General features: G+C 36.1%; 1 protein-coding gene across 1 annotated transcript; it reads left to right on the forward strand.

Annotated features, from left to right (window-relative positions):
* The first annotated feature begins 898 nt into the window (after positions 1–898).
* DNTT (DNA nucleotidylexotransferase) lies at positions 899–27,223 on the forward strand. Its single transcript, XM_074285242.1, has 11 exons — positions 899–1,098; positions 7,181–7,355; positions 8,278–8,412; positions 11,056–11,226; positions 12,697–12,768; positions 13,834–13,957; positions 16,309–16,441; positions 16,608–16,716; positions 20,831–21,094; positions 26,356–26,439; positions 26,907–27,223. Exons 1-11 carry the CDS (start codon positions 899–901, stop codon positions 26,991–26,993), a joined length of 1,554 nt encoding a protein of 517 aa, XP_074141343.1. The 3' UTR covers positions 26,994–27,223.
* The last annotated feature ends 358 nt before the right edge of the window (positions 27,224–27,581 follow it).

Consider the following 27,581-nt stretch of genomic DNA (forward strand, 5'->3'; position numbering starts at 1 on the left):
TCTATTTAAGGACCTCTGTAACTAAGCTTTCACCTCCCTTTCCAAAGAAATTTCTTATTATTCCCTTTCATTCTATATTCTCTATTGGAGTATACAACCTATTTCCCAAACTTATTATTCCATGTCCCATTTTTATGACTTCGAACAGGCTTTTTCTCCTGACCAGAATGCACTTCCTTCCTCACTTCTTCCTCATGGAATTACTAATTTTCTTCTAGTCTCAATCTGGCTGCCACTTCTATTCTAAAATCTTTCCCTATTCCATGAGTTGTTGGGGTTTTTCTTGCCAAATCACTCTCTATGTATTTAGCAGTCCTTCAGCAGAATGTGACTAACTTGAGGGTAGAGATTAGGATGATTTTTGATTTTTATATATTCAGAAACTTTTACAAAATCCTTAATAAATATGGGACTATTGTAATTGAATTGCAAAGTGAAATTCTCAAATGCTCTTATGTTAAAAAGAAAGTAATTATAATTTGCAAGTTACTTGAAAATTTCCTAATTCTCTTTTCTTTGCAGAAGTGGGGGATTATGGGTATAGAATTACATATATGGCAAGACTTGGTCCATGTATCAATTAGGTTTGAAAAACTGATTTTTTTCCTCATTTAAAAAAATTCTTTGTTGTAAGGGATGTCTGACCAGAGAAGGCTGCGCTATGAAATGAAGTTGAGACAGTCCCCACTTCATTTTCAGTAGGAATGCATTCATTCATTCATTTATTCATTCAATAAATGCTAGCTGAAAATAGAGCCTATGTGGGCTTTGTTTCTGCCTTCAGAAGGAAGGCAGTAAGATGACATCAAAGTTCCTGGTAAACAGAAATACTTAGCATTCTACACTCACTGTTGGAGATTCGAGTTGGGGTTTACAGCCAAAAGCCACAGCTCCCAACATGCATAGGATCAGGACCATAGATTCAGACCATGGGAAGAAAAGACAGAAAAAGATGAATTCTATTTCCTCTAAACTTTATGAAATTAAATTTCATGAATTGGTCCTTTTTATTTTGGAGAAGAAAATGGGAGCAACCCGGAGAGCATTCCTGATGGATCTGGCTCGAAAGAAAGGTTTCAGGGTTGAAAGCGAATTAAGGTAAGACACTGCTTATTTCATTTTTAAAAACTATGATTGACTTAAAAAAAAAGAAACCCAATTTGTTTAAAGGCTTATTTACCATACAAAACATCCTGATCACATCAACAAGTTACTTACAAAGACACACAGGGACATATCCTGGGCTGAAATGTAAGCTCTAAATAAACGATTGTTCTAGTATATCATGAACTTTTCTAAGACACATGATAAATAAATCAAGAGAAATTAGGTTTAATCTGGAAGGCAGTAAAAACTTAGAATTCTTTAGGTTTGCTCTCTGTGAAGAGTAGGATAGAGATGATAGTTAAACAATGATCAGTATGTGGAGAAAGTGGTGGGATCGTGGGGGGATTTGTTTTTATCCTAAATTACATTTCTCATATAAACCCATCTATTTCTCTGCACTTTCCCCAACTCAGACCCAAGGGTTTCAACCAGTTTAAGACAGAAGCATGGTCTTCCTGTTTTTCTTTCACCTGTGCTGCTGTGTATGAGTGCGGCTTCATTGGCAGAGACTGGGAGGGCTGACAGGTGCATCCAAACTACTGACACACTGCCTCTAGTGGATGTAGCTTATTAAGTGTGATCAGGAGAAGGTTTCTCTGCTGTATGGCCCTTGCAGGGATCCTCAGGAGAATGATGATGCCTTTGGATCTATGTGGATCATAGGATGCAATTTCTGAAAGAGACCCTGGAGGATATCTAGGATCCCTTCATTTTACAGAAGAGAGAGCTGGGCCTTGCTCATAGTTATATAAACAAGTGGAAGATTGAAAATGAGAACCTATGTTTTTTTACTCAGCCTTCACAAAACACAGGCACCATGGATCATATTCCCAAATGTGCTGGAATCGGAGCCTGGAGATATAAAATTGGGCCATCTTTTTTTTCAGCAGGTTGATAGGCATTCCTCCAACTTAGTCATTTTAAGGGTTTTCTGGTGTATATTTTATGTCTACTAATATACAATTAGACCAAAAAGCAGCTCAATTTTATTGGGAAGAGGAGGAGTGGGAGGTTGGTGGTAAAGGATCCAAATACAGAAATACATTTCAAATATGAGCTTTGGGATTTGTGGGATGAAAAAAGTTAAGGCAACCTGATAGATTTTGAATGACAAGGATATTGATAAAACATGTGCCAAACTTAATTTATAAGTACAGAACCCAAAACATCACTTCACTCTCTCTCTCTCTCTCTCTCTCTCTCTCTCTCTCTCTCTCTCTCTCTCTCTCTCTCTCTCTCTCTCTCTCTCTGTCTCTCTGTCTCTCTCTGTCTCTCTGTCTCTCTCTGTCTCTCTCTCTCTGTCTCTCTCTCTCTCTCTCTGTCTCTCTCTGTCTCTCTCTCTCTCTCTGTCTCTCTGTCTCTCTCTCTCTCTCATATCTCAACCTATTCACATACATACAAAGTATATACTTTGGAATTGTCTGGGAAAGCTCTTACTTAATAAAGTTTGAAAGGAAAAACAAATAAGAAATTCCCCAGTGAATACAGGATTTTCCTAAATTATTGAGAAGAAAATAAAAGATTTTCATGATAACTAATACTAATTTACTCTAAAGCATTCACCTCAGAGGCTTTTGAATATCCTTTTATCTTTTTCTTTTTCCTCTTCATCACCTTCCCTCTCACAGTCTCTCTTTTTTCTTCTCTTCTGTTTATATTCTCATTTTTTACCTTTCCCCCTTCCTATTGTCTCTCTTTATTCATTATAATGTGCAACTGGAGTATTTTAAAATAAATATTTGTTGTTCTTATTGAATTACACATTATAATGTTCACCTTTAAATTCTTAAGGACACAAATTTAACATTTTCTTTTTCTCTCTTTCAATAAAACCCCAATTTGACCTTATTTTTCTATTGTTGGTTATTATATTTTGAATAGTAGGGTTGTGTGTGTGTGTTACTATAGGTAAGGGATTCTTTCCATCCTTGATCTATAGAATTTAGTGGTTAGAATTGGCTTCTGTTTAAACTATTTACAGAAAAACAATAGGAGAATTAACTTTAATTTTATTTCCATAAGATATCTAGAATTATTGAGTCTGGAAAAACTGCATCTAACAGCTATATCAGCTTAGTTTAGTCATTCACTTCTCTCTGGGATTTTATATTACAGATTTCTCAATAAAACGAGGCAGCTTGATGAGATAATTTCTAAAATCCTTTCTAGGGCTAAAATCTAATGGCTTTCTATAAGACAGAAAGAGATAGACAGGCACACAGAGAGGGTGAGGGAAGGAGAAAAGGCAGAAGACAAAACAATATGGAAAAGACAGAGAAATAGACAAAGACAGAAAGAGAAAGATAAAGAATTTTAAAAATTGTTTTGACTTTTGCTTTTTCCCCCCAAAATTTATTTTTATGTAATATGTATTTCCAAATATACCTCTTTCTCTTCCATATTCAGTGAACCATTCTTTTTAAAAATATGTTAAAGTATAAATTAAATACAATATATGTATGCATGTCCAAATAGTTATTTTGCTGTACAAAAAGAATCAGACTTTGAAATAGTGTACAATTAGCCTGTGAAGGAAATCCAAAATGTAGGCGGACAAAAACAGAGGGACTGGGAATTCCATGTAGTGGTTCATAGTCATCTCCCAGAGTTCTTTCTCTGGGTGTAACTGATTCAGTTCATCACTGCCCTATTGGAACTGATTTGGTTCATCTCATTATTGAAGAGGGCCACGTCCATCAGAATTCTTCATCATACAGTATTGTTGTTGAAGTGTACAACGATCTCCTGGTTCTGTTCACTTCACTCAGCATCAGTTCATGTAAGTCTCTCCAGGCCTTTCTGAGATCATCCTGTTGGTCATTTCTTACAGAACAATAATATTCCATAATATTCATATACCACAATTTATTCAGCCATTCTCCAAGTGATGGGCATCCATATAGTTTCCAGTTTCTTAACAATTATCTTCCTTTTATTCAAAACTTTTGGGTTCTTTTTGTTTTTGAAAAAAAATTTTGTATACATATATATATGAAAATATTTCTCTTAGATATTTAAACTACTTGAGAAATTAAATATAAAGACTCAGACAAAGAAATAAAAAGCTTCTTTGGCAATGGAATCCTTGTTTAAAATGAACTTATAACTCACTGATTCAGAACAAGTTTTTGCTGCTGCCAAAAGTGTTGCATCTTTGCCTGGAGGAAAGGAGGTGTGTGTGTGTGTGTGTGTGTGTGTGTGTGTGTGTGTGTGTGTGTGTGTGTATGTGCTGAGAACCCAGCCCAGCTGCACATTCAAGAGAGGAAGCTGATAGTATAGCGGCAAGTCGACTGCGGCTGTACATTTGATTATGGCAAAGTTCCCAGACTCATACAGTGGAACAAGTAGGTCTAATATGTGTTTTATATAAAAGCAAAAATAAATGCATATCAACTCCCGGAAACAGAAGTCAGAGTTCTCAAACTGAATTTTCTTACACAGAAATTTTACCATAGTCCAATCAGTATTGAAGAGAATGGGCTTTATGGTGATTAGAAAGAAGATTGCTCATTTGGTGGATTGAAGATTAAGAATGGAAAGGGATGTTAAAGATTGTTTAGTAAGCTCTTCTTTTATAGATGAGGAAAAGGGAAATGACAGTCACATAGGTTCTAAGCTAAGATTTTAGGGAATGCTGCAATAGAAAAAATATGGCATTGAGTTAAAATCCTGACTGCCACTAATTAGCTATAGAACCTCAGGCAAGTTACTGATTTAGGTCTCAATTTTCATTTCTATAAAATTTCATATCTGCCATTTATAAATAAAAGTATGTTATGGAAATGTTAACAGCATTTCCCCATTTTTCCTGCTGTTGTTTTCTTACTTTTGTTTCTTCTTTAAATGCTTTTGGGATGATATTAAACTTTTTGCCTAACTTTCCATAAAATTATTTTTCTGTCCACTGATCTATTGCTTTTTTGTTTTATGAGGCAATACTACTCATAATATTCCATCATCTTCCTTTGGAAGATTTTATAATTGAGATGATTTTACCACTGGCTGTCAAGTCTCTTTGATTGGCGAGGTGATAAAATATTTGTTGGGTGATATGGTGTCAAGATTTAAAAAAAAATTTCCTATGGAAATTGATCTAATTAAAACTTCTCAAGGAATGGTGAGAATTTGGATTGATGTCCCTATTTTATTTTTCCCACTGTTTGGTGTAAAAGGCTCTTAAAATATATATGCCAGTTTGGAGTATCCTCAATTGTAACCAAATCTTTTCATTTGTATACTCTGTCTTCTAATTTAGAAAAATTTTGATCTTTCTTCTAACAAGTTGATAATTTGTACATAAGAAGTTGATTTGAAACTGGTTCCTTCATGCTCAAAGGGTTACAAAATTGTATGTTCTTTAACTTGGCAATACCAAAGTTTGTATTACAAAAAGAAAAATAAAGAAGGACCTACATGTACAAGAATATTTAAAGCAACTCTTTTTTGGTAGCAAAACAATGAGGAGACGCTCATCGATTTGGGAATGGCTAACTAATTGTGGTATATAATTGTGAGGGAATACTATTGTGCTATAGGAAATAACAAGTAAAATAGTTTCAGAAAAACTCAGTAAGATTCACATGAAATGCTGCAAAGTAAAGTGAGCAGAACCAGGAGAACATTGTATGTAACAACAATATTGTAAGATGATAAGCTGCGAATAATTTAGCTATTTTCTTTTTTTTATTGTCATTTTAAAATTAATTTTTATAATTATAACATTTTCTTTGACAGTACTTATGCATAGGTAATTTTTTTTTACAACATTATCCCTTGTACTCTCTTCTGTTCCCATACATATTAAATATCTTATAGTATATCCTAGGTTGATTTAGCTATTTTCAACAATATAATAATCTAAGGTAATTCTGAAGAACTTATGATGAAAATGTTACCTGTCTCCAGAGGAAGAACTGATGAAGTCTGAATGCCATTTGAAACATACTTTTTTAAAACTTTCTTTTTCTTGGGGTTTTTGTCTTTTCTTTCACAAAATAACCAACATGGAAATATGTGTTGTATGACTGAAATGTGTAATCTATTTTAAATTGCCTTCTCAAGAATGAGAAGGGGAAGGAAGGAATTTGGAATTCAATATTTTAAAAAACTAATACTAATTTTTTTACATGTAATTAAAAAAACAAAATACAGAAATAGCTAAAAAAAGAAAATAAAATGGTTCCCATATCAATAAGCATTAATTCCCTATTCGTTAAAATATAATTTGTTTAATTTCTGATAGTTATTGTGTGCTGACTATATCCAGTGACTTCCTATTGTCATCTCAAAGATTCCTGCTATATGTATAGTCTGTAAGCACCTTTTTCTTTCTCTTCCATTTCTTACTCTTGAACCATTTTTTCCAACATACTCCTTTACACCCACACATTAGCACTGAAGTCAGCAAATATTGGAATATTCATTGATTTACTTTAAAGGGTTTTGTTGAGTTCTTAATAGAATCTCTCAATTTTTATCTCCTCATTCTCTGCAAAACATGCTGATTCATATCTTAATAAGCTAGTTCTTTTCACTTTTTTGTAGATGTTTATCTGCAAAAATGAGACAGGTCAAGTATACCATGAAATGTCTTTGGATGCGTATAAAATAAACCCCAACTTTACCAATTAATTTTTTTGCCCCTTTAATGAGAATCTCTGAGCCATCTGAACCATTTAGTTGAAATACCTGATTTCATTATAGTAGGACTTTCAAGGTTGATATCATTCCTCTAGTATTATAGAATTATAAGAATTTGAAATCTAAGACATACCAATAATGAAGTTACTCTGTGGAAGAAGCCTAAAAATATTGTGATTTTTAGCACTCTCAGGTACCTTTTCTTCTCTACCATTATAAAAAGGGCTTCATTAGTAAATAATCCTTGTGTATGGCCTTAGGACCCCATATATTTCATGGTGGCATCCAGTGTATATGGCTCTCCAGAAAATGAAAAGTCTCTACTCACAAGTATTATCCTTGCCTCCTAACCACACAGTAAGAAAGGCCCCAGCTAAATGAACAACAAAACACAACAATAACAACATTTACTGCTTTGCCATCTATTCCACAGCAATTCAGTGACCCACATTGTGGCAGAAAATAATTCTGGTTCAGATGTCCTAGCCTGGCTCGAGGCACATAAAATGGAAACGACAGCACATTTTGAGCTCCTTGATGTCTCTTGGTTGATTGAATGCATGAAAGTTGGAAAACCAGTGGACACAAAAGGAAAATATCAACTTGTGGTAAGTTAGATAGAAATTGGGTACATTTCTTAGAGAACACACTCTTTCAAGGTAAATGCTCTATGGCTGCTGTTCTACTATGTTAGTAAATGTCACTCCTAAAAGCTATTTGGGTTTACTGGTTGACTATTAATAGGAGGTGCATCAGTGGGTGCTCATAGACTACAGTTTTAGGAGTAGGTATCTCAAATCTGAAGTAAAACTGGAAAATCGGAAAAACTATCCTAAGCAAGTGAGTGCAAGTTGGTACTCTTCCAGATTCAGGACTGAAATGAGTCCATGAAATGAGTCTCTTGGGAAACCTACTCTCAGAGAAAGTAAGTGGTTTGTTCAGGGCCACACAGCTAGTGTCTGTGGTGGGATTAGTACGTAGATCTCCATAACCAACATACCAAACCTCTAGAGTTTCAGGCTCTGTCAAGAGCCTCTTGCTCTTCTCCCTCCCTCCTTCTCTCTCTGTCTTTCTGTCTCTGTCTCTCTCTCCCTCTGTCTCTCTTCTCTCTCCTAGCTTCTGTTTTTTTTTTACCTCCCTCAGCTTTGCTATGCCATTGCTACATGATAGGCCAGCTTAGGAGCCCCAGCCCAGAATTTTTAGGACTTTTGATTACATATACTGCTTCTAAACAACCACAGAGTGGAAGAAAAATGAAGGTGTTCATTGAGGCAGCAGCTTCTGCCTTTTTGTTACCATAAGTATATTGTCCTGCCTCCTACCTGGGTCAACAGGAGTTGGACCAGATGATTGCTAAGCTTCCCCTGGCTCTAAGATTTTATGATTTAAAGTTTACTTACAATATATTAAAGAGAACTTCTGAATAACTACAAACTTGATACTATTGTGATTAAATGTTTTCTGCTAAAATTGCCATGGGTTCTAAAACAAACAAAAAAATTGAGGCTCATTTTCTGCCTTCTTGTCTAGGAGAGCAGTATTGCTCCAGCTAATCCTGACCCAAATGAAGGCACCTTGAAGATTCAGTCACCTGCAATGAATGCCATCTCCCCATATGCTTGCCAAAGACGGACAACTTTAAACAATCATAACCAAAGGTTTACGGTAAGGTAGTTAATATAAAGCAATGTCTATAGAAAATAAACACATTACAGTCAATTTCCATTTATCCACAAGGAAATTGATCAGATGATTGATTTTCCAGGGGGTCTTGGGTATCCATTCCACTCACATGCCACATTCTCATTGGTCCTTCTGGTAGGTTTCAGCAGTTTCCCTTTTTGTGAATAGAAAAGCTACTAGTTTTGGGATCATCCCCTGAAGAACTATAGAGGCAGCTAGGTGGCTCAATGGATAGATTACCAGCCCTGAAGTGGGCAGGACCTGCGTTCAAATCTGTCTCAGACATTTAACACTTCCCAGCTGTGTGACCCTGGGCAAGTCAGGAAGGAAGCAAGGAAAGAAGGAAGGAAGGAAGGAAGGAAGGGAAGGAGGGAGGGAGGGAGTTGATTGATTAGACCTGGATTTGGAATTCAAAAGACTTGAATTCAGATCTTGACTCTGACTCTTTCTAGTGTAATGCCGGAGGAACTGAGGCAAGATAGAGATTAGAGAGTTTTTAATAATTTATTAAATGGGATACTGGGACCAAATTAGGATCCATGTTTTGGTCCCAGGGCTGAATGAGGCTATGGCCTCCAGGAATCCAGACTCCAGCCAGCATCCAGCAGCCAGTTCTCAATGACATATTGATACACAGTAGCTAAACAAAGGCAGGGGGCTGGAGTCCAAACTCTGGTGAGCGGGAATCTTCAGGCAGGAACCATAAATCCAGTTCCAACAGGTTGAGGGGCAGGACCATAAATTCTAACAAACCAGGAGTTAAGAAAATGTCAGACTCCAGACACAATGTCTGGAGTTCCCCTTTCTGAGTTTATACATTGACAATTTAACTTTAGAGCAAATAGGCCTGGGTTATATCAGTTTCCATGAACCAGAGGGGCGGGGTTTACAATTAAGGGGATAGAAGCAGAACAATTAAGGAAACCAAGGCAGGACCAATTAGGGAAACAGAGGCAGAAAAATTAGGAAAACGGAGGCAGAACCAATTTGAGGAAACTGAGTCAGGACAATAAAAGAGAACTGTGATACAACATAGTTATATGACCTCAGACAAGTTCTTTAATATGTAAGATTTATTCATTATGTCATAAATAGGTGGTACTCTTGCATTGGCGAACTAAATTCCCATTTAGAAACTTCCCTAAGTGATAGAATTAATAATAGCTAGCATTTATAAAGGACTTTAAGGTTTGCAAAACACTTTACAGATATGATCTCATTTTGTTCTCAAAATAGCCATGGCAGGTGAGGGCTATTATTATCCTCCTTTTACAGATGAGGAAACTGAGGCAGACAGGTTAGTGATTTAAACAGGGTCATACAAATAAATATCAGAGAAAGGTTTTAACTGAAGTGTTCCTGATCACTATGCCATTCAGCCTATCAATAATGGCATATTATAATCACATTTATTCACTTCCTTAGTAAATAACCTCCCCACATCAGATTCGGGGTATTTAGCTATTCTTTCTACTCTAGAAAACTGGATGATTCATTGTGAAACACCAGTGGAGAGCTATCTAGAGTCTTCTTTTCTAATAAAAATGTCTCTGGTGCTGAAAATAGAATGCTGATCATTTACATCACTAAGTGGCTCATTGGATTAAAGTGCCGGACTTGGATTTAGGAAAATCTGGGTTTTGTGACCCTACATAATTAACTTTATCTCAGCCTCAGTTTCCTCATCTGTAAAAAATATGATAAATAGGAAACAACATGCTTATAGCACTCTGTGAACCTTAAGGTGCAATATAAGTGGTATTATTGTTCTTTAAAGAAGGGAATAAGTATTTACATAGGGTTTATTATGTGCCAAGTACTGTGCTAAAAGCTTTATAAACATAATCTCACTTAGTCTTCACAACCAACCTGAAAGCTAGGTGTTATTATTAATACTATTTTACAGCTGAGAAAAGTCAAAGAGAAACAAAGTGAAATGTCTGAGACTATAGTTGAACTCACGTTTTCCTGACTTGAAGCCAGAGATCTATCTACTATTAGTCTTTCTCCTTTTCTTCCTCTTCTTCCTCTTCCTATACATCTTCCTCTTCTTCATCCTGTACCCCTTCCTCTTTTTTTCTCCTCCTCCTTTACTATTGTTACTGCTTCTGCTGCTACTGTTACTCCTCTTTTCAATCTCAGTTTCCCCATCTTTTAAATGATTATAGTAGTAACATTTGCTTCATGAGGTTGTGAGAAAACATATATAAAATCCTTTGCAAATCATAAAGCATTCTGTAAGTGTTACTATCAATCTCAGTTTCCCTATCTGTAAAATGAGAATAATAATTATACCTACTTCACAGAACTGTTGTAAAGATCAAGTAAAATAATCAGTGTAAAGTACTTCAAACATTTAAGCTTGATAGAGGGCCAGCTAGGTGGCTCAGTGGATAGAGCACCAGCCTTGAATTCAGGAGGACCCGAGTTCAAATCAGGTCTCAGACACTTAACAGTTCCTAGCTGTGTGACCCTGGGCAAGTCACTTAACCCCAGCCTCAGGGGGGAAGAAAAAAATCAATAAGCTTGATAGAAATCTTAGCTATTATTTTCAGTTTCTTGAACATTGACTTTCTTGGTCACATAAAATGCTTCAACATTTGCAAATCTGGATTTTCTTTTTAGGATGCTTTTGAGATATTGGCAAAAAATTATGAGTTTAGAGAAAATCATGGTCCTTGCCTGACATTTTTGAGAGCAACCTCTGTATTGAAATGTCTTCCATTTGCTATAGTCAGTATGAAAGATGCAGAAGGACTTCCATGGATTGGGGATGAAGTTAAAGGTATCATGGAGGTAACACACAAATTACTTTTATTCATGATGTTTCATGTGTATGTTTGGTTGATTTTTCTATCCTATTTTATGTACACACATGTGTGTACATGCATATATATGTATATGTATACATGGGAGACTCTTAAGATTCTGTTCATGTGGCCAGGATGAACTGATGAAGGGCCAGCTTACTAGGAGAGAAAAGGAGAGACAGTGATGTATTGTGGGGAAAAACCTGAAACTCTGGGATCTTGTCTTCCATCTATCACTTTTTTTTCTGGTCCTCATTTTTCCCAAAAATAAAAGGAAAGGATTGATTTCAGGGGCCTTAAATGTTGCTTTTGCCTCTAAAACTATGAATTTAGTTGATTTCAGATTTCTTATAATTCTAAAATAGTAATAAGGAATTCTCTTAGAAAACTTCTCCAAACTAAAGTAGATAAATAGCTCACATTGTGTCAATGTGACTCCTGGGTCCTTTTCCTAGGCTGTAATTATTTTAGTTCATAACCCATCATTTTATATATATATACATATATATGTATATATATATATATGAGGAGCAGCAATTTTTCTCATTGAAATAAATGCATAACGAAAAGCACTACCTGGTCCTCATCACACAAATCAATCAGCCAGTCAGTCAATAGTTACTGCAAACATATTATTAAATTAATTATTTAAATCATTATCATTTAATTAAATTACATATAAATATTATGTGGATACATTTATAAATAATATAAATTAAATTAATTTCAGGTAGCTTATTGATATTAAATGAATATTATCAAGATTTATTAAGAAATATCTATGTGCCAAGTACTGTATTAAGTGGTGGGAATACAAATATGAAAAAAGAAATATAATTCCTGCCCTCAAGGAACTTATAACTAATTTAATACAATGCACCAAAGGAGCTGAAAGCTGGAGGGGGGATAGGAAGAGCAAGAGAGGAAAAGAGAAAGGGGGAATAGTAGATAGGTCAGTCAGAGGAGTCCCAAGACTCTAAAGTCAGATGAGAGATGAGAAAATGTCTGAGCTGAACTTTCCTGAAGTAGAAGTTTGGAGTTCATGTTCCCAGCTTTAACTGAAAAGCGGCTTGTATAATGGGAATTCCCGTTTTCTTGTATAATCATCTTTTTCTGTACTGCTGTGGTTGGAGCTTATTAAGCTCAGAATTTTAAACATTTTAGAAAGAAGCCTTATGTTAGTATCCTTTGGGGATGGGGAGGGAATGGAAAAAAGTCTTATGAGGATTTTTGGCATATTCATGACAAATCTGTGACATTACCTATTCACTCAATTTCAAATTATGATATGTGTGTGGTAGAGGCAAACACTGCTATCACTGTAGTCACAGATCCTTCAGGTATTAAAATATAGTCATTAAATTAGAACTTCCAAATCTCCAAACCAGAGGCTCCTTAGATTATTCATTGCATAACTAAATGAATTCTGACAAAACATTTTAACTGTCCCATCTAGGAAATTATTGAAGATGGAAAAAGTTTGGAAGTTCAAGCTGTGCTAAATGATGAGCGCTACCAGGCTTTCAAAGTACGTTTTCATTTTATTCATCCTGAAACTGCGTAAGCATTTAGAGACTGCAAGATATGATATGAATGGTGAGCGGATGGAAAAACTGATTGCTACTTGCTCACTGCTTGCTGGCTCCATCTACCATCAATCAGCTGTGTAGCCTTGGAGAGCTCATGCTCTACCTGTATAAGTCTATGATTTAGACTAAATCAGGAGTTGTTAACTTGTTGTGTATTAAATGGACCATTTTGCCTATAGTCCCATTCTTTGAAAACTGTTTTTATAATATTTATGTAGTACTTTAAGATTTGCAAAGGGCTTTATACATATCTCATTTTATCCTTATTACAAGACTGGCAGGTAAGTGCTATCAGTATCTTCATTTTACAGATAAGGAAACTGAGGCAGGCAGAAGTTAAGTGACTTGGCCATAATCACACAACTAGTAAGTGTATAAAGCTATATTTGAACTCAAATCTTCTTGCCTCCAAGTTCAATGTTCTCTTTAATGTGTCACTTAGCTGCATAAAAATGCATAAAATAAAATAAAGTCAATTATGTTGAAATCACACCTACTGGCTAGGTGACCCTGGGCAAGGCACTTAACTTTTTTTTTACCTCTGTTCCTCATCTATAAAATGAGCTAGAGAAAGAAATGGAAAACTACTCCAATGTCTTTGAAAAAAAAAACCAATGAGGTCATGAAGAGTCAGAGATAACTTAACAATGACTAAACAACAAAATACCTTAGGTGCAAGTGATAAAAACAACAACAATAAATAAAATAATCATCCCAACCCCTTCATTTTAGAAATGAGGAAACTAAGCTGGGGAAATGAAGGGACTTTTCTAGGGCTTTATAGGTGATAAAATGACACAGTCAGCATTTGAACCCAGAGCCTCTGACTCTGTCAGACTTTGGGTAGTTGAAAACATTATCTTAAATTAATTTAATATTATTATATTAAAATTGTTTTTTCTCTATTTTTTGTTTTTCTCTATAATTTTTATTTTTATCTCTATTTTATTATCTCTATAATTATTTATAGCTCCTTTTGATTCATCTCTTTCTATTTATTTTAGCTGTTTACATCTGTGTTTGGAGTGGGCTTAAAGACTGCTGAAAAATGGTATCGAATGGGCTTCAGGACACTGAATAAAATCCGATCTGACAAAAGCCTGAGATTTACCAAAATGCAGAAAGCAGGTAATTGAGTCTCTGTAAATTGCTGTTACTCTAATAACTTGAGGCTGTTGCTGAAGGTGAGAGGAAGAAGGGGAGAATGAATGTCTCAGAGAGCAGCATGTGAGCCCTTGGCAGATCTTTATGGTTCCTTCCTTCACCCTTTCTGATGGCTACCTATGATTTGGGTGGGAAGGTAAACAAGCTGTGCCTCTGGCACTGGCTTGGAATGGAATGATGGTTGAATTCAAGCATCCTCTTTGGGTAATCAAAAGAAGTTAGTAATAAAAATTTTGGATGGAGATAAATGGGGCCATAGGAGAATAATATAAATTAGTTAGTGTTACTAACTGACTTATTTTTATAGATGAGGCAAATGATTCTGAGAGAGGTTAAATATCTCACCCAGGATCACACAACTAATAAGCATAGAAGTGAAATCTGAACCAAGTCTTCCTAACTTTAAGACCAGCACTCTCACTTCCGATACCACATTGCCTCTTGGTAGTCTAATGTAACAGATTTTTAAAAAAGAATATTAAAAATACAGCAAAAATTTAAGATAAATAAGGGTTTCCCTACTCTCTCAGCATCCTATTCTTTACAACGACCAATCTATATTCTACCAGAACAGTGATATGACCGTTCATATCACTTCACCCAAAAACCTGGAATAGGTCCCCATTACCTAGGGTATAAAGGATAAAAAAAATTCTTTTTTATTTTAAGATCCCTCTGTAGTTTGACTGCCACCATTAGGGTTGTAGAATATTTTTAAAATCATTTTTCTATATGCGCATAAAGATATAATTTTTAAAATAAGCAAAAAACCAGATTCAACAATCAAAGAAAAGCATCCTACTTCAAAAACACAAACATTATCCCTAGTCTACAAGCAAACTCAAGTAGATTTCTGATCCTTTGAATTAGATCATAGAACTTGAAAGCAGGGACTAATTGTTTTCAACCTTTCTTTGTATCCACTATGCTTGGTATAGTGCCAGACACATGGTAGGTGCTTAATAAATGTTTATTGACTGACTGCTCTCATCAATTCAGGCCTCACTCCAATGATGGAGATCATCACCCATTCATGTCTGCCCCATTCTCTCATAAGCTTACTCCTGGAGATGTATCCAACTTGCTCCTGACATCATGATGATATCAGTAGTATCTTCGGATGTCTATTCACCATCCCTAACCCTTGCCATATGACCAGCCCTTTATATATTGCTCTATATTTTTAAAAAATTTTTGCTCTGTGAAGTTTCTCCTTGCTTGTTTGTATATTGAAGCCCATTCATACCTACTGTGCTCTTGCCCATTGTCTTTCTGTTGTTAGTTATGGTGGAAGTTCTTTGTATGTTTTGTGCTAGTTGGCTGCTGAGTTCCCATCCAGTTCCCAAATGATATAATTCTGCCCTCTACATGATATTAATATTCATTTCTTAAGAGACTGTGGAGATTTTATGTTTCACAACCATATAGCCTGCTTGTGAACTTTTTTAAATCCCCCAAAGTATAGGCTTGCAGAAAGCGTCTTTTGGAGAATTCCAGGATCTGGCTAAACAGTGGGAATGACATGCATTGTATCTTCCCATGTATTTTGAATTATTTTTACTAAGTGACTCTATTCTGAAAGCTTATCATTGCATGCATGTACTTCAGAGATTATATACATTTAATGTAACAGCTTCTATTGAAATCCTTGTTCTGTTATTATAGATTTTTTTGCCCCGAGCAATTGGAACCAAATGTTTTCTTTGTGATTTTACTCTGCTTCTAGTACAGTTATTAATTTATTGAGTTCATAAGTATATTGGGAGAACCAATTCATGTTTTTTGTTATATATTAATTTGTGAACATTAGCATATCTTGAGTCAGAATTCTGGATCCCAGGTTTCATATATCTAGCTATTTTTAAGTGTAATTTTTCTTGTTGCAATGTCTGACATGAGATACTGTTTCTTGCATTTCTTTGCTATAATCAATCAATAAAACACATCCCAAAGCCCCAAAACAAAAACAAAAAAAAACACAAGAAAAAATTCCTCCTATCTATGTGATATTCAGAGTTTCATCATAAAATGTAAGAGTATTACAGGAACAACTTTGAAGCTTCAAGAAAGGCAATGTACAAACAAACAAAAGTATGTCGGTACATGGCTTATATTTGTTTTTAAATGTTAAGAAGGTAATATCTGAAAAAAAAAGAAGGTAATATCTGATTGACTAGAAATGATCACTTTCAATATTGTTTATGTTATCTAGGAGAATTATAGGATTTCACAGTTCACCTCAAGCCTAAATTGAGATATTTCACACACCGTCTGCAGCTCTTTTTTCTCAGTTGATATGTCAAACTGCTTTCCAGGGTTTCTCTATTATGATGACCTCATTAGCTGTGTGACCAAGGCAGAAGCAGATGCAGTAGGCTTGATAGTTAAAGAAGCAGTTTGGACTTTTTTGCCTGATGCTTTAATCACCATAACAGGAGGATTCCGAAGGTAAAGAATCCTATTTTAGTTTAATGTTTCACTGTTATCCTGGATCTGCTCTATCCCCAAGACCTTCTGTACAACTAAAAATATTAGACCATTGTTGCTGCTTGACAATTCTGTGTTATCCTATGGTAATTAAGAATTTTCACTATGTTTTTCATTGTTTTCTTAGGGGAAAGGAGTTTGGGCATGATGTTGATTTTTTGATAACTAGCCCAGGAGCAGAAAAAGAACAAGTAGACCAGATTTTACAGAAAGTTACTAATTTATGGGAAAAACAGGTAAAAAAAAGTTGTTAAATTTGGAAATGTTTTTCATGACTGAATATGTAATATCTTTTTAAAAATTCTGTTTTTTAATAGTATTTTATTTTTTCTAATTACATACAAAGATAGCTTTCAACATTCATTTTTGTAAGATTTTGAATTCAAAGTTTTCTTTTTTCCCTCTCTTCTTTACCTCCCCTCTCTGCAAGACTAGTATAAGTTATACACATACAATAATTTTAAAGATATTTCCATATTAGTCATATCATGAAAGAAAAAAATCAGAACTAAAGGAAAAAAAACTACAAGAAAGAAAAAACAAACAAACAAAAAGATAAAAATACTATGCTTCAATATGCATTCAATCTCCATAGTTCTCTCTCTGGATGTTTATGGCATATTTTCCATTCCAAGTCCATTGGAATTGTCTTGGATCACTGTATTGCTGAAAAGAGCTAAGTCATTCACAGTTGATCATCACATAATCTTATTGTTACTGTGTACAATGTTCTGCTGGTTCTGCTCACTTCACTCAGCTTCAGTTCATGTAAGTCTTTCCAGGCTTTTCTGAAATCCTCCTGCTCATCATTTCTTATAGAACAATAATATTCCATTGCATCCATATGACATAATTTATTGAGCCATTCCTCAATTGATGAGCATCCACTCAATTTCCACTCTTTGCCGCCACAAAAAGCTGCTACAAACATTTTCACACAAATATGTCCTTTCCCTTCTTTTATGATCTCTTAGAGATATAGGCCCAAGGGTTGCAAATGTAAAACCTATATCAAAGAACTTGCCTCCCCGAGAAGGATGGGGAGGAAGAAAGATGAAATTTGGAACAAAAACATTATAAAAATTAATGTTATTAATTGTTTTTACATGTGATTGAGAAAAATGAAATATAGACATTCTTTTAAAAAAATAAGCTACCTAAAAAAATGCTTAGTTATTAGAACCTTCTATTAGAACCACTAAATTTGGCCCAAGAAATATCTACTTCATCTCTCTAATTATGTTTGTTTTGGTCATTCTTAAGTAATTATATGAATGACAGGAGACAATAACTCAGATCTTCCCAAAGGCTGTATTCCCCAAAGTGTTATTCTCTGCTTTAGAAGGTATTTTATGACCATAAATACATTATTTCACAAGAAGTGAAACAAAAATAGAGAAAACATGTCAGGAATGGTGAGATGAAGAAGAATTCAAACCTCTTCTTCTGTCCTCTTCTCATCTCTGTTGAAGTATGAGCCCCACCCACCTCTCTGAAGGCTGTCAAACTCATTCTCAGCACAACTTACACTTTCTTTCTTTTTCCAGCTTGTTTCTTTGATTATCTAAGCCCAGTCTGCTTCCTTGACTATCTTACCCAGGCTGGATGTGCAGCAGACAGTCCCAGGCTTTATCCAAATACCAATGGGCACAGAAGCTTTAAACGTGCTCCCTTTTTATGGTTTAGGCAAATTAGCTCATTCTCAGTCAGTCTGTTGGCCCCCAGCTGCTGGGAGGCTCACTATCTTGGTGCTGGAATTAGTGTAGACACCCAGTAGACTCAAACTACTCAGAACTCCTTCGATCAAGGAATCCCAGCATCCTCGTCCCCAGCAGCATGGATTTCAGGCTTGCATCAACACACCCACCTGGGATTTTTCTCATAAAAGAAGAGTTTATGTTTCTTGTTTTCTTTTCCTTTCTTTATTACCATGGACTATTTACTCTGCAGCAGAAAAATAAAAATTATTCCCCTGGCAATTTATGTTTCTGTCCTCTTATAATTAGTTTGGGGAAATTTTTAAAAATTGATTTACATATATAGCCAATACTCAATTCACAGATAACTCACATTGTGCATTATCTGTGGACAAATTTAAGTTCTAGTTCAAATATTTCCTACTGCCCAGGATTTCAGATTCTTAAATTTTTTCTCCTCAATCTATTTTCCAAATCAATTGTTTTTACTATGATATATTTTATATTTTCTTCTATTTTCCCCAGTATTTTGACCTTATTTCTTAATATATCTTGTTGTCTCATGGGACTTCTAGTTAGTCCATTCTAATTTTCAGGAAGAGTGTTGCTTGAGTGAGGTTTTGTATCTCTGGCACTAAGCTATTAATTCCATTTCCAATTTTCTTCCATAGATCTTATTTATTTTCTGTTTTTTTCTTCTATTACTCTTATTTAACTTACAAAAACATTTTCTAACTACATCATCTTTTCCAGGAATCCTTTTTTGCCCAAGCTTTGTTTTACTTTGAGGCTTTGCTTGCAGATGTTTTTGAGTTATTCTCTTCCTTTTTGGTAGAATTCTTTTTTCATTTGTTTGTTTGTTAGTTCTTCCAACCTATTTCCTGATTAAAGACTCAATGTTAGGATATGTCTGAGCTTGTCTGGAGGGAACATCTAGGCTGTTCATGTTGCTGTTTTCCTGAGGGTATTGAGTATGATGTTTCATCTGGATGTTAGGGACAGCTCAGACTGGGGACTTGCAAACTCCAGGGCTCCCAAAGTGGTCTGATCTAAGGCAAAGTCTGGTTGCTGCCCTTCCAGTCTGAGCTCTGCAAATTCCTGATCTGGTTTGGGAGCTGAGCAGGGGCAGACTGCCTCTAGTAATCAGCTGGGAAGTTCTGCTTATTCCGAATGACAACTGCAGGCTCTCCTTTGGCTTTGGGTTTCTGCCCTTGTTATTATTCTAATAGGCTTCTTACAAGTGGCTAGAACTGGGAACCTGCTCTGCTCCTTGGGTCTGAGCCACGTCCCTACTTCTTGCTTCTGAATTTGCTCTTCTCTAGGTACAAGGTGTGTGACATACAAATACTCCCTAGAACTAACCTGCTCTAGATCTGTGATCTGACACTGGTAGTGGTTTACAAAGCTAATGATAATATTTGCTCCCATAGTGATGCCCCCGTATGGGAACTACTGTGTCTCATATAAGTAATTCAGTATCTGGGATCTCTGCTTTCCTAAATGTATGGCTTCTGGGTGTTGGAGAGCTCTGTCCAGTTGCTCCTTGCCAGACCCAGTCCCCAGTGTCCACAGACCTTTCTGATCGTCTCCTTATGTTGACTTATGCTGGAAAAAATATGTGACTTTTTCTGGACTTTCCCTCTTGGGATTCCATCTGGTACATTTTCTAAGTCTATTTGAAGAAAAAAAGTGATTGGGAAGGCACATGTACTGATTCATGTTACTCCACCTTCTTGGCTCTTTCCAGTCTATCTTTCTAGCTTCCATTATCCATTCCTCCCTTTTGTATACTGTACATTTCAGACAAATTGACTTTATGTCCTTCCCTCATCATGCACCATTTCCCATCCCTATTCTTTTGCCCTTGACCAAACCCAATCAATGCCCAGAAAGCACTTTCCTTAACTCCAGTTCATAGAATACCTTAGTCCCTTCAAGATGCAGCTCAAGCACTAACTTTTACACTCAGGTTTTTCTGATCTATTCTTCCTCCCACTTCTTAATTCTCTCCTTCTCTATTATCTAATATTTAACTCATTTTTATTGATTTTGTCCTTATTACTCTGAACAGTTATATGTGAATAGATTGTCTCTCCCAATAGAATAATTCCTTGAGAAAAGAGGTCTTTTTGTCTTTGTTTTCCCAGAACCCAGCACACTAACTAGTACATAGTAGGTTCTTAATAAATATTCATTGATTTATTAATTGCTGAAGCATTTTAGAAACTATAAAACTTTGAAAAATGTAAGCTAATATTCTGAATTAGCTAGTGGATTGGACTAGTTGACCTCCAATATCCCTTTCAAGCTTGAAATTCTATGATTTTTAACTTTTTTTTTTTTTTAAAAGAAAAAAGTACATTGTCTAGTGACTCAGACAATTCAGTATTGCTAATCCTACATGCAATCTCTGTGGTTTTGGTGGAGTCCCTTATTTTCTCATTTCCTCTTCTGCAAAGTGGGGGAAAAAAAAGGCAGTGACCACTTCCTTCCTCTTTCCCAAGGATGGAAGAGGGATATATGGTTCCTAAATAAATAGCATTTAAAAGATTTTTTTAAAGTCTTAGTTTTCTTCGTAGTCCCAGTGTGCAATGTGCGGTTTTCCTATTTACTTGGGAAAGAATAATGAAGTCCTTTTGCCTTTCATGTTTAGGGCTTACTTTTGTACTATGATCTCATGGAATCAACATTTGAAGATCTAAAGTTGCCAAGCAGGAAGGTTGATGCTTTAGACCATTTTCAGAAATGCTTTTTGATTCTAAAATTATACTGCCAGAGGGGAGACAGGAACAAATGGGAAGGGCCTGAAGGAACTAATGGTCTGCAAACAAAAAGCTGGAAGGCCATCCGTGTGGATCTCGTGGTGTGTCCATATGATCGGTATGCATATGCTCTGCTAGGCTGGTCAGGCTCAAGGGTAAGTCAGCAGTCTACAGAGATGCTATTTTTGAACCATTAACTCATTTTTAGCTTTTGCAAGATTTTGGTGGTTTCCAGTTAGGGAAATGATGATTTGGAGGAAAATAGTTTTGGATAGGATTCTTTTCACATGGAATTATTTGAGAGGGACTTTAACTACTCACACTATCTTTTCTGGATGTAAGATGAAATCTCAATGTTGTTTTGATTTGCATTTCTCTCTTTATTAGTGATCCAGGCCATTCTTTCATGTGTTTATTAGTAGTTTGCAACTCTTCTTTTGACAACTATTTTGAACAATTATCTACTAAAGACTGGCTTTTGGTCCTATATGTCTCTGTTAAAGATTTAATCAGGAATATATCTGATAGAAAGATCTTCCCCTCCCAGTCAGATGCTTCCTAGCATTGTATTAATTTTCTTCTTACCAGAGCTTTTAAATTTCATATCATCAATATGGTATAAATTCTATTGCAAAATCAAATTAACTCTCTAAATTTACCAAAATATAATCAGATTTTTCTTCCTGACTCATTAATTGGAAAGCATCTTAATAAGTCTTTTTCTTTGTAAGTCAGTTGGAACCCATTTCCCCACAGGGTTATAAATGGAGGATAGAATCACTGGACACCTCATAAAAGCTGATTTAACTTGTAATGTAGTTAACTACAGGACTAATGGCACCACAGACCTAACCACCATTTAAAATACCAAATGAGAAACAAATTTCCTGACACAGACATAGATAAGGAACTGCCTGTCTTCAAACCCTACATATTATAGAGAGAGACAAGATTTTCCCTGCTTCCAAGTGGAGCAATGTCTCTGGTCCAATGCATTTCTACTGAGGACTCCAGTTAGGGGATAGGAGATAGGATGAAGAGAAGGGATCAGCATTGTTGTTTTTATGGAAAAATGTGATCAAATTTCAAACATGCAACCTGGATATTAACAATTTATTCCCGCTGTATAAGTCTTACATGCTTCACAACAAGATTTGTTAACTTGGCACCTAAAGAATACAAACTAGTTGTTTTTATAGTTGTTAAGTAGTGCTCTGTCTTGTCTGACTTTTTGTGACTTCATTTGGAGTTTTCTTGGCAAAGATACTGGAGTGGTTGCCATTTCCTTCTCCAGCTCATTTTAGAGATGAGGAAACTGAGGCAAACAGAATTAAGTAATTTGTCCAGGGTTACACAACTAGTAAGTGTCTGAGGCTGGATTTGAACTCAGGAAGATGAAGCTTTCTGACTCCTGTGCTGGTATTCTGTGTGCTATGGCATCCCCTAGCTGCTCTATGCAAACTAGTGCATAGTAGTTTTTCCTAGTAGTTATTTTTGCCTCTCTTGGATATTTTCTTTAGCCCTCAGCTCTGCTTACACTCAAGACAAGTAATTGTGTTAGTCTGGTTTTATGTCTGCTTGTAAGAGGTTAAGAACTTGCATTGCCCCGGGCCAGTTTTCTCCTGGGTTTGTCAATCACAGGATGACCTGGAACACAATCTAGCCAAGCTGCCTCCAATCTATTTTAAACAGAGTCTACCTACCTACCTGTGATATCTTTGTTCCCTCTAGGGATAATTCCAGCCAGTCAGTCAGGCACTAAGTACTTATTTAAGATAACAATCCTACAAGTCATCCAGGGGCCTACCATGTCTGCTCAGCACTGTGGATAAAAGGAAAGTCAAAATACAGTCCTGCTCTTATAATCCGTGCAATGACTAGGTGTCAGGGCCAAATCAAGCAGGGAAAAGTAGCCCAGAGGGAGCTGTGCACAGAGACAGAAAGGATCTCCAGGCTGTCTGCTCCTGCACGTGTCTGAGCAAGTGTTCTTTTACAGTGTTGGTCATTCAGTCTTCCCTTGAAGGGGAAGATTCATCCTATAGTAGATCCATGGATGGTCCTCTTTGGGGATCACTTTAAAGCAGCTCAAATCCCTAGGAAGTTTTTCCCATCTTAGGTCAAACTTAGAGATATCTCCTTGCAATCTGTGCTTATTGGTCCTGATTCTGCCTCTGATCCCAGATCAATTGTAATGCCTTCTGTGAGTCTTTAAAAATTTGAAGACAGTTCTCACATTTCCCCTAAGTCTTCTCTTGTCTGGATTAAATATAGGTAGCATTGCCACAGTGGCCCAGTGGATAGGGTGCTGGATTTCTAATCCTGCCTCAGACAGTTATCCGCTTTGTGAACTTGGGCAAGTCACTTCATCACTGTCTGCCTCAGTTTCCCCATCTATAAAATGGGAATAATAATAATAATAGTGTCTACTCCCCAGGGTTTTTTTTTTTTTTTTTGTAAAGATCAAATAAACTAGGATATATGAAGTGCTCTGCAAACCTTAAGGCACTTGTTGACGCTACCTATTATTATTAAACATGGCATCATGGAATTAGGACTGGAAGAGACACTGAGAGAACCTCCTCATCTTACCAGCATGGAGACTGAGGACTAGAGAAGTTAAGGTACTTTTCCAAAATTGGGAATGGTGGATATAAGATTCAAAATTATGTTCTTTGACTCCAGACTCAGAATCTTGTCACTGTCTAACATTGACTTCTGGGATTATTTGCCCTTTTCCTCCACCTCAAATTGGGAAATTGCTTTCCTTAGGGACTGTCATGGATCCTCAAGGCGTTTGTTTTTTTTTTTTTTTTTTTTTTTTTTTTTTTGCTGAGACAATTGGGGTTAAGTGACTTATCAAGGTCACACAGCTAAGAAGTGTAAAGTGTCTGAGGCAAGATTTGAACTCAGATCCTCCTGACTTCAGGGCTGATGCTCTACCCACTAAGCGACCTAGCTGCCCCAAGGAATTTTTTTTTTTAAGTGTTTAAAGAGACCTAACAAACTTTAAAAATGCATTTCTTCTAAAAGCTAAAAAACAGATTGTGGAATCTCCCCTCCATCACCACCAGGCGGAGCTACTGCCTCATTTATTCCCTCCCTCACTCCATCCGCGCAGATTCTGGGAGGTTTCCTCACTTTATTGAATGAAGTTTGCCTCCGCTCCCACATCCTCTTCTCTGTTTCATTCCTTGCCCTTTTTTCCCTTACGGATGATCGCATTAGGATGTCGTTTTCATTTCTGAGAGTCACAGATTTCATTTTGTGGGGCTCTTGTCTCATAAAAACCTCATCACTCTGAACCTGCCGGGAGCCAGTCCTTAAAGAGCTCATCTTTTCTCAGAACTCGGGATGTTTTACTGAATAGAGGGCTTAACTCGGGCCCCAGGAGGCCTGCCGGCAGTGAGACCCTGGGAAGGCTTCCTAATCTCTGTGACTCTCATCTGTAAAAATGCATCTCCTAACACCCGTAGCCCTTAATCCCAGAAGATCATTGGGACAATCAATGAGCTAATGGATGTAGAAGTGCTTTGCAATCTTAAATCATTACATAGGCTACCCTCCACGTCTTCATTTTCATGCACTTTGATGTCGTGTTAGACCTAGAAGGGGTCTCAAAGGTGATCTCAATCACCTGTCATTTTATGGGTAACAAAACTGAGACAGATTTCAAGTGTGGGGAAGCAAGGCTAGAAGCCGGGTTTCCTGCCACGCAGATTCAAAGCGCCTCTTTGATATTATCAGAGCGGAGAATTCCAAGGTCCGGAGAGTCCAAAGGGATCATCACCTCCCGGAACTGAGCACAATATGTCTGTTACTGTAACCTAACATCACATTATTTTTGGTTTTAATTTTTAGCTGCTGATTCCGCAGTTCACAAACTGTACCTTCTCCCATAGTTTTAATATTAAGAATTTTCATTGAACATTTTTAATCAATGCCTTGGATTAAGGTATAAACAGCATGTACAACGAATTTATAGAGGCTATATGGGAGAAGGTGTTAGTTACACTGTAGGGGACAGAGCAGGATCCAAGATCTTGAATAAGTTTTTAAAATGAACCAAACCAAAGAAAATGAAGTCCTACATCGAAATTAGGATCATCTACATTAGTGATATCAGGCTTAAATAACAATAGGGGCCACTAAACAGTAGTTAAGAGTTCCTACAACGCCTATTGATTTAGAAATTATTAGCATGAGTTAAATTCTATTGTATTTTCATTTATCTTGTTGAATAATTCCAAGTAACACTTTATTCTGGTTTCAATCAAACCCTTGAGAGATTCCAGCGCCACATAGCAAGTCTGAGATGGGATTTGAATCTGGGACTTCTTGTTTCTAAATGTAGAATCCATGATGCTACAAGGCTTCCAAAGAACAGGAACAGGAAAACATCGGTAGAATACAATTTATCTGGGAAAGGCCTCCACATTTTAGTGGACAGTATATAAGTTCCGGGGGTCTAGGTGCTGCAGTAGACAGAGTGCCAGACCTGGAGTCAGGAAGACTCATCTTTCCTAGTTCAAATCTGTCATCAGACATTTACTAGCTGTGTGATCCTGGGCAAGGATCCCTGATGGCCTCCATTTGCTCCTCTATAAAATAAGGTGGAGAAGGAAATGGCAAACCACTCCACTTCCTTTGCCAATAAAATCCTAAATGGGCAGGCAAATCCCCCCCCCCCAAAAAAAAAATCTGATGTCATCATGGGCTGCATTGAGAGAGGCATAGTTTAAAAATGAGGGAAGTGATTATCCCACTGTCTTCAGACTCAGGCAGCCCACTCCTAAAATTATTCAGCTCTGGGCTGAACTATTAGAATGTAAGCTTCTTGGGGCAAGAAACTTCTTCTTCTTCTTTTTTTTTTTTTTTTTTTTTTTTTTTTTGCCTGTGTGCTTTTTTGTGTTTAGGTATTATGTATTTTCCCTTTGTAGGTTATGTATATTAACATAGATCTGTCTAAATAGGAAAACAAGAATACATATAGCTGTATAGAGCCTATAGAACAACCAGATTGGAGATAGAGAACAGATAACATAATAGATGGTTAAGTTAATGATGCTTATCTGGGAGAAAACAAGATCCCAGTCTTCACATATTGAAAAGACCATGCATTCTGGATCATTGGAGGGAACAATTTCAACAGAAAGATAACCGAGACAATGACATTTTAGAGCATAAATCTTATGGAAGGGGTATTAGACTTAATCTTCTTGGCTACAGCATCTGTCCAGCCGAAAAAAAAGATTCTGTGAGTGCAAGACTGAAATGGACATTGTGTTCTCTGTATCAACTTTATTGTAGAAACCATTTATATTGGTATAGTAATCATTAATATTCTAAAACATTAATAATTAAACAATGAAGACATTCTGAATATGACATGAATTTACATCTAATATGTAATTCGCAGCAATTTGAAAGAGACTTGAGGAGATATGCTACCCATGAGAAGAAGATGATGCTGGATAATCATGCTTTGTATGATAAGACTAAGGTAGAGTTTTTTTTCTTTGAAATAATGTTCTTCATAATCTCCAAGGGTATATAACTGCTTATATGTATATATATGTATATGTATATCTATCTATCTATACATATTGTTGCTCAGTTACTGATTTCTCATACTGCTTGTCAGTGCCACATATGGGGAAAAATTCTGTTTCTACAAAACAGTCTAATTATAAACCTGAAGATGCCCTTGGCATTTTCCCATGGATTGGCATTGAATTATATGATATCTAACAGAGAAAAAGAGTCTTTCTAGTTTTCATAATTTTAGCCAATAAGTGTGTGTGAATTATGTTTTTGTATAAATTAAAAAACCCCAATAATTCATGATTCTGTTACACAATGATTCCTTTAATGTAAATGCGCTATTGTGCCAGCGTAGAGCTGCCCAGTGAGAATGTACCATATTTTAATGTACTAGAATTTCACTTCTTGTTGTTTTATGGTTTTCAGAGGACTTTCCTCAAAGCCGAAAGTGAAGAAGAAATTTTTTCACACCTGGGATTGGAGTACATTGAACCATGGGAAAGAAATGCCTAGAACAAAAATGCATGAGCATCTCTCTATGGCTCAATCTCTTTTTCTGCATCATAAAATCTGGTTCAATAACTTTGCTGTCTTTGTCCTGTAATAGATTTTGTAATAGAAGTTGGAGGAAACCATAGAATTCACTAGCCGTAGCTGAAATATTGATTGTTTCTGGAAAGGACTTTTTTTTTCTCTATACAAATTTCAGTACTTTTGAATAGATTGAGCTTCCAAAGTTCATAAGTAAATCAACCATTTTGCTCTCAGAATACATTCTATATGCTGCATTGAATCTCTGGTCAGCTTATAAAAGCAGGTGAAATCAAACATGTTCAATAAAAGCATAGTAAAAAATATCTATATTGTAATGTAATCTTTTTCTTTTACAATGATAACTGATAATTATACATTATTCTGAAACTTATAAAGCATTTTACATATATTATCTCTTTTGAGCTGTACAACTATTCTGTGATATAGGCAGTGTAAAAATTATCATGCCCATTTGACAGATAGGGCAACTGAGGATCAGAGCAAATGATTTACACCTTGGTTACGTTCTTAGGAACTATCACAAGTAAATTTGAGTTTATAATTTCT

The sequence above is a fragment of the Sminthopsis crassicaudata genome, chromosome 2 (genome assembly GCF_048593235.1).
Source record: "Sminthopsis crassicaudata isolate SCR6 chromosome 2, ASM4859323v1, whole genome shotgun sequence".
NCBI classification, from domain to species: Eukaryota; Metazoa; Chordata; class Mammalia; order Dasyuromorphia; family Dasyuridae; genus Sminthopsis; species Sminthopsis crassicaudata.